Below are 10,834 nucleotides of genomic sequence, written 5' to 3' on the forward strand. Positions count from 1 at the left end.
TTCAACTTGGAATGTTGTGCCTACTGGTGGTGCCTGTTCTTGAAAATTTACCCTTGAACATGGCTTGACATAAGCCTGGCATTTCTAGGGAAGGGCAGCATATAACCAGAAGAGCTAAAATGAAATGGAAGTTTTTTCTAAACAAAGTTTGGGCACTTGGAATTCTTCTTGGGAAAATTCCCTCCTGTTATTCCTGCCCTTGATACTGGAAGCAAGTATCAGGAGATTTGGAGAGGCAGAGAACAAGTTTAGTGATGTATTACTAGAACGGTTTTGATTTTGCTAACCCCTCAAGGTGCTAATGCTTTGCCTTGACAGTTGTGGCCTTTTGTTCTTTATCAGTACTGTGGAGTGTTACTTTCGTGGGCAATTCCTGTTATAGGTCAGTTCATCTAGATTGCCCTATTTGCATTGGTTTAATTCAGAAATCTGATCTCTCTCTCTCTCTCTCTCTCTCTCTCTCTCTCTCTTATTCCATCACCTCTTAGTTCGATATGTTCGAAATGGATCGGTTGGAGCGACCACTTGTTAACCTGCCATTGTTAAAGGACTCGTCCACATACATCCCTGACACAGTTGACCTCACAGATGATGCCATGGCCAGAAAATACTGGCTCACTTGCTTTGAGGAAGCTTTGGATGGGGTAAGAGTCCCAATCCGGTTATGTGTCTAAACAGATGTGAATTAGACAAGAATGAATTGCCTTGGTAGGAAGCAAAATCACAAAAGTTCTCTTAATTGATCTTGTTTCACTTGGTCATTGAGTGCTAGCACATGTGAAGTAGTGTATCCACAATGATCAACTTAATCTGTATCAGAAATGTAATTACTATAAAAATAATTAACTAAACATTGTGTTAACCAGACAGCAGATGATCTGAATACACTGCAGCAAACTAAAATATTTTATTTGAACCTTTTTAAGCTTTTGCAATTATCTAGAATACATTTCTCTCAATAAGTTAAGTGGTAGTTTTTTAACTTTTTATTTAACCTGTGGTCATGTTTCCTTCTAACTAAAATTAGATTCTTGGAGGGGCGGGGGGAGCAATTATTTTGTGACATGATGCGGCAGTGACTGAGCACTACAGCAGAGAGATCAAGTATTTCCCAGCCTGAGCTTTCAGTCACTTAGTCTTTCTTGAATTACCCTGAAAATGAAGGTAGAAGGCGTTGCCAACTTCGGTCCAATCTCCATGTTTCCACTGCCAGGTAGCAAAACGTGCTGCAGCCAGTCAGCCAGACTCCATTGATGCAGTCGAGCGAGCAGAGAAGTTTCAACAGAAGTACTGGAATAAGCTCCAGACTCTGAGACAGCAGCCTTTGTAAGTGTCCCCCACCAGGTAGTCTCCAGGTAGTACAGTTAACTTGGATGTGATTTATTAAATGTGCTTTAATGTGCAGGTTTTGGAGCAGTTAGTCTGCTACTTTGTAATATGCACACCACATTTACAAAAGTGTGCATCCGAAATGTAACATTAAAGATAATATGAGACACTATTAGCAGACACCAAATAGCTTTCTCTAACTGTTCACACTTATGACCAGGAAGCACCATATTCTGCACAATAGGAAATCCAAGTCAAATGAGGATGGTCTCCAAGACCAAAAAGAACATTCTCTTGTTGGTCTGTTGGTTAACCTAACCAGAGGCACATATTTCTGAACATCGTAGTCCAAACGTTGAGCAGCTGATGCTCGGGAGTTTTGAATAATGCAAGTAATGCAGATGCTAATTACTTTTTTAGTTCAGTGTTGGCCCCCATTTCTTGCTGTATTGCAGATGGGTGGTCTGACTTTTCACATATCACCTCCTTAAAGTAAGGACCCCTCTAGATTCCAACCTCAGCTGATTGTCACCATGCTGCTGTGACTCCTGTACTTGCACACACTCTCCTTATATGCACAGTGAGCATGTATCGCCATGGATAAACTTCATGTTATAATGAATTTTAGCTTACCATCTCTTGTGCTCTGTGAGATCCTAGCTAACTGATTTAGTGTAACTACTTAGGGCTGCTAGAATTAAACTGAGAAAATTGATTTTTACAACATGGTAAAAGTGAAAGAGTCAAAATAGTGCATCTCATGTAAAAAGTGGTAAGCACAATATTATTTGTTCAGGTATTATTCAAGATTTCACCAACCTTTCCACTTAGAAATAAGAACCTGGCCCCTTTGTGTTGCAGTTTCCCTGCTGTGGGAGCCCAGATCCAATGGCCACTGGTCTGGTATATAAAGAGTTTAGTAACATGGCATCTGTGGGTTCACTTGCAGGAATCAAATCCTGAAGATCAAGGGGAAGGGCAGGAAAATTATTTTCTGTTCTGTGAGGTAGTTGACTTGTTCTCTCTCTCCTTCTTTCAGTGCATATGGCACCTTAACAGTTAGGAGTTTGTTGGATACAAGGGAACACTGTCTAAATGAATTCAATTTTCCAGATCCCTATTCAAAGGTAGGCCTTTCTTGCTTTATGGGATGGATAAACATGTTAGTTAAAGATTGTTTTGCAGCCATAGGAGCATATGCACCTGTAAATGAATTGTGGCTAACATACTCCAGTTCAAAACTAAATCTTTACTAAATGTGCGTTCCAAGACCCTCATCTTGGAGTCTGAGTACAAGGTGGGGTTGGGTGGCAGGGGATGGCATGCTTCAGCTGCCATTGTGGCCCTGATCTGGGTTTGGGGCCAGAGCCACAACTGCTGCCTGTTTTCCCTCTTCCCCACAAGCCTTTACTCTCTGCCCCTCCCTGCAGCTTCTGCATCCCCACTTTCGTCCTCCCCACCCCCGCTTGTGCTTGCTCAGGCCTAGTCCGAGCTGCTGCTGTTGCTACAGGGCTAAGCTAGTGCCAGAGCAAACACATGCTACATGCTCTGGGCTGCAGTGAGGAGAGAGCCTGCTGGAGCCAGAGCAAAGGTAAGTGGCAGGGGGATGGGATGGGGCAGGCACAGGGGGGACAAGCAGTTGTGGGCAGGGATGCGTTGTCAGGGGGTAAGGGGCAGGCGTCAAGCTGCACTGCCTCTCTTGTCCACAGCCTTTCTCCCCCACCACTGCTCCCCGCCACCACTTCCTCTGCCATCCATCTCCCCATCTCCTACTCTCTACTGCCTACCCTCCAACTGTCTCCCCTGCTGCTTGTCCCCTTGCTACTGCTTTTCCCACTACAATGGTTGAGGGGAACTAATTTAAGATGACCCTGCAATCATTTTACAGTATAACAAATTTTTAAATTTTCATTGTATAGAATCTAATTATTGGGAGGGGAGGTCGTCTTAAATACTACAGGGTCGTCTTATATTGGGGTAAATGCAGTATTCCCAGGTGGTTTGTTAGTGGTGTTCTTGCTGGATTATTTAACGTTATCTTTTCCTGCTAACTAAAATCCACGTGCCTGTCATTGTCCAGAGAAGTAACAGTTACTGAGCTACTGAAAGTTTTTGCTTTTCCCCTGGCATGAATTAAGTTTTGTATTAGAATCCAAGGAGACGTTTTCTTGTTCACACTAAGCAGGCTCAGAACAGTAACTCGTTGGTTCATTAGAGGCCACAAACCTAGAGGAGAATGCTTGGAGGTGGGACTGAGACAATCAGTGCTGGGTAAGAACTTTTCGTCTGTAAATCCAGCATCTTGCATCTTCTTCTTCTTTTTTTTCAGATAAAGCAGAAAGAAAATGGCATAGCATTAAAATGTTTTCAAGGCGTAATAGAATCTTTGGATTCGTTAGACTGGAAGGAGAGGCAGCTTGCTCTGGTGAAAGGACTTCTTGCAGGGAATGTCTTTGACTGGGGAGCCAAAGCAGTCTCCGAGTAGGTGTTGAACATTTTAAAAGAACCATTTTAAGACGCTTAATATCTTATTTTTCCTTTTAACAAATTTACTACACCAGTCCATTTTTAATCAAATACTTTGTATTTCACCTTATTCATACCATATGAATCATATGCTGGTTGTTTATTCCCAAGATTTATAGTTTCTTAGTTTCTAGGGTTGGAAGGGACCTGAGCAGATCATCTAGTCCGACCCCCTGCCATGGCAGGAAAGAGTACTGGGGTCAAACGACCCCAGCAAGGTGTTCATCTAACCTCTTCTTAAAACCCCCCAGGGTAGGAGCCTGCACCACCTCCCTTGGAAGTTGGTTCCAGACCCTAGCTGCCCTGACCGTGAAATAGCGCCTTCTGATGTCTAACCTAAATCTACCCTCTGCTAGCTTGTGACCGTTGTTCCTGGTCACTCCTGGCTGTGCTTGGGGGAACAGTGACTCCCCCAATGCCTTCTGATTGCCCCCTGACCAGTTTGTAACAGGCCACAAGATCCCACCTCAGCCTTCTCTTGTGGAGGCTGAACAGGTTCAGGTCCTGTAGTCTCTCCTCATAGGGCCTGCCCTGCAGTCCCCTGATCATGCGAGTCCCCTGATCAATGCAGCAAATTTCACTGTCCAATCCCTTAAAACTGACAGACGTCACTGTGAATGTCTGAAGTAATGGAGAGAGTCACAGCTGACACTGGACATTTTGCTTGTAGCAGACATCATTAGTGCTGCTCTGGGTATGTGTTCCACTTAACTTAGTATCCTATATTATGTTCTTGCTGCTGTTCTGTGCTACCCACAGCTGTCTTGGTATTATGTGCTACATATCCATTCAGTGGGATAATTTAGAGAGGAGTGAACTTGTTTGGAGACTATGAGAATCTCAGTCTAAACTTTTACTGTTGTATGCAGGACTTTTCTTGAAGTATTTCTGCTTCCCCAGCACCAGAGTCCCAAGGTTTTGCTCTTGTGGGGCTGATACTGAAGAGACCACCATCTAAACCCAGAAAAACTTTGTGAACAATGGGGCACACATGTTTTTTGAGACATTCAGTTATAGTTAACAATAACTCCTTTGCCTTTTTCTGTCCCTGAAGAGATTCAACCCTAATCAGTTAAAATAATGTTTGGCTGAAATGTAATTGCTGAAGTTCAAACCTGCCTAACATATTTTACTTCTCCTCCCCACATTTTTAGAAAAGAAACCTATTCTTTAGTCTCTCCTGTTTAATAAGCCATTTTTATAAAGAGACATTGCAATTTGAAACCTCTTTTGAGTGTCTTCCTGCTCTTAGCTTAAGGGGCCTGACTACATAGGTACAATAGTTTTCTTTGACATCCATAAGGTAACCTACCAAGATTATTTTGCTGGGTGGCATTCTGGATGTGCATTGTATCAGGGGTGGGCGATTTATTTGGGGCTGAAAGGCCACTTAAGGCGTTTTGGTGAGCTGTCACAGGCCGGGTCAGCAGCCCCTCTCCACCGCACCCCTAAGTCTGCAACAGCTCACCAAAACAAAATTCCCTAAGTGGCTCTGCCCTGAGTTTAGCTGGGTGGATGGGGAGTGGCATCTGGGAGTGGGTTGGGCAGGTGGGGCTGGGATTGGGATTGGGATTGCAGGACCGGGGCCCAGGGCAGAGCTACAATCCACTTCCTGCACGCCCTTGCCTCTGGAACCAGCAACCATCTCAGGGATGTGCAGGCAGTGGATCAGGGCTCTGCCCCGAGCTCCAGCCCCACACTGTCACCACCCAGTGATCCCACTCCCAGCTCTGGCCCCACCTGCCCATCCTGCTCCTGGACGCCACTCTCTGCCCCATCCCATCCATCCAATTCATATGGATCTTGGGTTGGTCTCTATGGAATAACTTGACTGGCCACTTCATCTGGCGCCCCTAACTGTGGGTGTAGGGTGGATGGGCTCAGGTTTCTGGGCAAGGAGGCTGGGTCCAGTGGCAGAGACTGACAGCAGCAGCCAGAATAAGCTGGGAAGTGAGTCCAGCTAGCTGCTGTGCTGCCCCAGCCCTGGTTCCTGCCTGGAGATGGGACTGGCAACAGGCACCATGGTTTGGCCTGCTCCTTGCACCTGGCCTGGGGGGAGAAAGACGGGCAAGGGACCTGCCACAGGCTGGATAAAATCCCTTGGTGGGCTGGATCTGGCCTGCTGGCTGTATTTTGCCCACCCCTGCATTACATACTCCTATGTACCTATCCCAGGAAATGCTATGTAAAAAGAGACTGGTAGTAGTGCTTCTTGAGTGGAGCCATCTTGGAATCAGTTTCCTGGATCTGTGAAGGATCAGGCAGAGGCCTGCAGGGGTGCTGAAATAAAGACAGAGCTCTGCAACATCTTTTAAAATTAAACCAGGTTGTCTTATATTCTTGAAGCAGTCATGTCAGCCAAACCACCAGTTGTTGTTTGGAGTTTCTTCCGTCCGTGGCCAGCTGCTATAATAGAACGCAATATATTTAAAACCCATTTATTTTTAAAGGCTTTACTTTCATTATAAAATTCAGTAAATAATTGTTCAGTACCAAAAACTAAATTGGGCCTTGCATGTCAGCATTTGTAAAGCAGAAAATTTTCTGAACTTTTCCTGAACGTCCCAAAGTGTGACTACATCTACAGGAGAATAAAAAACAAGTCATAATTGGATTTTGGGGGGGTTCTTTTTTAGCTTAGGATACAGGGTTGATGTATCATTGCAGGTTTTTGTTTTTTTTTCCTTTTAGTCCATGAACTCTTTGTATAATGTCTTTTTGAGCTTTTCAGTTTTAAAACTAATACAAAGAAGCTATTGTTCAGTCAGTGGGTCTCTGTACACACGTGCTGGAATTAATGTATAAAATCCCTGACTCGTATAGCATGTTTATTCAGTTGAAAAGCTATTTGGACAGTACATCTGCACAGGATAACCTTGCCTAACACTGTGCATTCATCTTTCTTTTCTGCTTCAGTGTTCTGGAGTCTGAGACACAATTTGGATTTGAAGAAGCAAAGTCAAAATTGCAAGGTATAGGGAACATCCTATGGCAACTTAAGGGGAGAGTAGGGAGGGAAAGAAGTTGTTTAGGGGGAAGAATTGTGCTGCTCAGTAAACTCATTAAGATTGTTAATGTCTAGCAGTCACCCAAATACAGATAGCATTTCACTGAAATGCTGGCATATCTGTTTCAAAGGTATTGGCACCCACTTCTACTTAGTACAATATGTGGGTAAGAATCTGTCCCCTGCCTCCTCCCTCTGCAAAAACACTTAAATGTCTTCCCTGAATGCTTATTCTCTAGTCTACGCTAGATAGTCCTACACTATTTTCCCTGCTTAGCAACTCTAAACAGGAAGCTGGCATCATGATTAGCCCAGGAAGGGCAATAGTGTGCCTCTGGGGATGATCTTGCATGGCTTATCCTGGTTTGATGGGTTTTTTTAGGTCTAGCTGAGAACTGGTGTAATGGCCCCCAACGTTGTGGTTAGCAGGCCAATAGCCTGTTGAGCAGACAGAATTACTATTTAACTGCATAGTAAAATAGTACGCTGCATTCAAATTCTTTGATATCTAAGCACATGCATAGAACCCTGTCCTGATGTTTCGTGCTGCTTACGCAATTACACAGGTTGTGTGCATACATACTCGCTAGGACTATGTTGGAAAAGGTGGCTATAAGAGAACGACTAACTCACTAGTCTTACATCTGTTCTACAGAGCGCCCATGGCTAGAAGATTCCTACGACGAGTGGCTAGATCGACTAAAGGTATGACTAGTCCAAGGTGACTAGTGAGTCATGTACTTAGGTGCATGTATTAGTTATAAAAATCACCTTAATTTGTTTTCAACTGCATCAGTGTAACCAGTGTCTTAATGGTGTATACTTTTATCTTCAAAAAGCTGTCTAATTAATTATCACATTTATATGGTGTTTATTAATTTGGAAGGTATTTTATTGTGACCTTGCTTTTTAACATTTTAATCCTGATTGTGGCTTTGATTAGGAGGTAGAAAGCTGGATCATTTCAGGAGTTCACAATGAACATACTGTCATCAGTGGGAATCGCAGTGCCATAAGCTTGGGTTTTATGTTTTTTAGCATTAAAACTGGAACTAATGTAAAGGGGCCATAGAAACAGGAAACAAGCTTTCCTCTAATGACCTCATGAAGAATTTCTTGCATCCAAAAACTTGTCTAAATCTGTCCCAACTATGCGGTTGGTCCAATAAAAGATCTCACTCTATAAAATCCTTGCCCCCTCACCTTTTCTCCAAGTACCTAGTATTAGTCCAGCCCAGAATAATAGGGGTGGAAGGACTGTGCAGCCTCTGACCTAAGCAGGCATTGACATGTCTAACTGCCACACTTGGTTTGGTTGGCAGACCTAGGATGAATTGCTCATGACTCTGAAGGAGCTGTCCCTAAGGAACTAGGGTCATTCAAGTCTGCTTGAAATGCTATGCTAATGGATTAGGCAAACCTTGCTGTACTTGTACATTTGGATAGGTTTTCTATTTTCAGCATTGGCGGTATAGTTTTTTTCACAAGCAAGAGAGCTGCACTGCTACTAAGGGCTTGCCAATATTACAGAGCTGCTGCTCCCGTCAGTATACAGGAATAACTGTGATGATAGATTCCCAAGTAGGGATACAGCATATGGTATAGCAGCAAGCTTTTTTTCTGGCAGAGTAGTTGCATCACCCCCCGATCAACAGAAGCCAACCAGCAGGAGTCCTGCTGGTGATGATGCCATGAGCGTCATGATTCAAGGAACCTAGGGTTTTTAACTGGAACCTCTGCAGATAGTTATCACAAATTAGTCACTGAGCACCTAAGAACTGGCACCTTAATCCTGAATGCACTGGTTTTCTCTTACAGGAGGGCCCCCCTCACAAATGTGCCTTAATTTTCGCAGATAACAGTGGAATAGACATCATTTTAGGAGTCTTCCCTTTTGTCAGAGAGCTGCTCTCTAGTGGCACAGAGGTGAGTGTGCTCCCAAATAGAACTGCCTGGAGGGCTCGCCACTGCTTCAGTATACCAAACCTGAGCTCTAAAAGGGGGGGAGGGGGAGGTATTTTTGCGTGTGCAGTCTTTTTCTCCTCTGGGTAATTTGTGCAAAAAACCTGATCATGTTATTGCAAAACCATAATTTGGCAAGACAGTCAGGGCAGGGGTCGCTAAAACTATTTCAACCTTAAAGAGATTTGATTTTATGTAGATGCTGTCTGCACCACCTCTCCCTTTTCTGATGTTGACTGTGGATATCAGTTAATCAGTTTACTACTTTGTTCAGCTGTCTATTTGCTGATTCAACCAGTGAAACTCCTCTCTCTGCTGCAGGTCATATTGGCTTGTAACTCTGGCCCTGCCCTAAATGATGTTACCTACAGTGAATCTCTAATTGTAGCTGAGAAAATAGCAGCAATGGATTCAGTTATTCAGTAAGTACTCCTTCTTCCTTTTTCTTAAACTGTGTCAAGGCAAGATGACTGCTAACATTAAAAACACTTACCCATGATTTAGAATGGATTTGTTCTTACCTCTGGGGAAGAGGGCAAATAAATATTCAGTCACTTTTTAGTGCTGAATGTGTAGAATATACTCACAAGTTTCAAAGTGTTCGTGTCTCTAAGTGTTCATGACAAGAAAATCTCCAGAAACACATAGCTTGTACTCTGCCCCTTTTGGTTAATGCCTGAAAATGAGAACTTGAAATCAAGCAAAGGTGAAATACTGAACTTTAATGAGAAAATAGGTTGAAAATCAAAGTTGAGTGCTCGGAAAAAGAACTAGTGAAGTGAAGGAGCAAAAAGCTTGAATTCCATGTCTTTGAATGTTCTTTTGTGGGGATGATACAGCAATCCAAAAAACCTATTAATAGTTTAGTGCCCCTTCCATGATAGTATTCCGGTCCTGAAACGTGTCAGATGAAAAGCTTTTTTGGAATAATGAAGCAAGAGAAATGGCCATTCACCTTGTGTCTGAGAGGTCCTTGTTAGACTTGAATGATGCAACCTAGTTGTCCAAGGAAATGCTTAACTTTTTAGAGGGAAATCCTAGCAACTGTCCATTTTGCCTGGAATACTTGAATATTCCTGGAGGCAAGGACTGGAACACACTGGGTTCCAGCAAGTACCATAATCAGGGGACAGAAGCATCTACAGTCCTTTTCCAGTAAATATGCATGTATTCCTTACCAAGTAGAATTGTTTCATGAGGAAATATTGAGAGTGGCTCTACTGCTTTATGACCTTGGGTGCTGCTGCCTTGTTACCAGACTTCCAGCTTGCATGATTATATGTTTAGATGGCCATGTAAGAAAATTGCTTATTTGTTTAGGTCTGCATTGAAGGAAGAGAGGCTGCTGTTGGTACAGACAGGTTCAAGTTCTCCATGTTTGGACCTAAGGTAGGTTTAGAAATTGGTGAAATATACAGTGAACTTGTAGATGTTCTGCCCTTTGCTTTTGAAAAACCAGCATGGGTGTAATGTAGTAGGACAGATTCTGCATTTCTTTTGCTCTGAAGTTCTGTCCTCAATCCCCTTTTCCTGCATCTCTTTCTCTACAAAGCCTTTCCTCAACATCATTTTGATCCTTGCTCAGATCTGTTGAAAAGGTGGGGTAATGGCTGATCAGTCCCTACAAGTTGTCAGTCATTTTCATTTTAATCTTCTCCAGTTTCTAATGGAAGTGTAATATCAGTCTTGCAGGTGGATTAAAGTACTGAAAGCTTTGGCTTAGAATCCTAAACTGCTCTGAAATGTCCATTTAAAAATACAGTTATTACAGGAGTTAAATATTTAGCATGGAATTAACTGCAGGGCAGCTGTAGCAGGTAGAGGTGCACTGATGCACCAGTCCGTATGATATCGGCACCAATAAAAGGAAAAGCAACATTATCAGCAGTTGGCTTTTTTTTGGCTGGTGTGGCCAATATTGTCACTGATTAAATGTCATGTATGTGCACGTGGCCAGCCTGGCAGCTTCGAGAGCAGCATCTGGGTGACAAGTCTGCTGGGGGGACAGGG

At 43.3% G+C, this 10,834-nt stretch overlaps 1 protein-coding gene across 1 annotated transcript in view; it reads left to right on the forward strand.

Moving 5' to 3' along the window:
• The window catches only part of PANK4 (pantothenate kinase 4), a 43,234-nt gene that overhangs the window by 28,844 nt on the left and 3,556 nt on the right, over positions 1-10,834 (forward strand). The window contains exons 10-18 of the mRNA XM_019511672.1: positions 489-644; positions 1,214-1,326; positions 2,369-2,456; positions 3,659-3,810; positions 6,772-6,827; positions 7,518-7,567; positions 8,681-8,788; positions 9,146-9,246; positions 10,145-10,213. Coding sequence (XP_019367217.1) covers positions 489-644; positions 1,214-1,326; positions 2,369-2,456; positions 3,659-3,810; positions 6,772-6,827; positions 7,518-7,567; positions 8,681-8,788; positions 9,146-9,246; positions 10,145-10,213 — 893 coding nt within the window. The remainder of the gene's footprint in view (positions 1-488; positions 645-1,213; positions 1,327-2,368; positions 2,457-3,658; positions 3,811-6,771; positions 6,828-7,517; positions 7,568-8,680; positions 8,789-9,145; positions 9,247-10,144; positions 10,214-10,834) is intronic.

This window comes from Gavialis gangeticus, unplaced genomic scaffold (genome assembly GCF_001723915.1).
Source record: "Gavialis gangeticus isolate Ggan-Ray unplaced genomic scaffold, GavGan_comp1, whole genome shotgun sequence".
In the NCBI taxonomy this organism is placed as follows: Eukaryota; Metazoa; Chordata; order Crocodylia; family Gavialidae; genus Gavialis; species Gavialis gangeticus.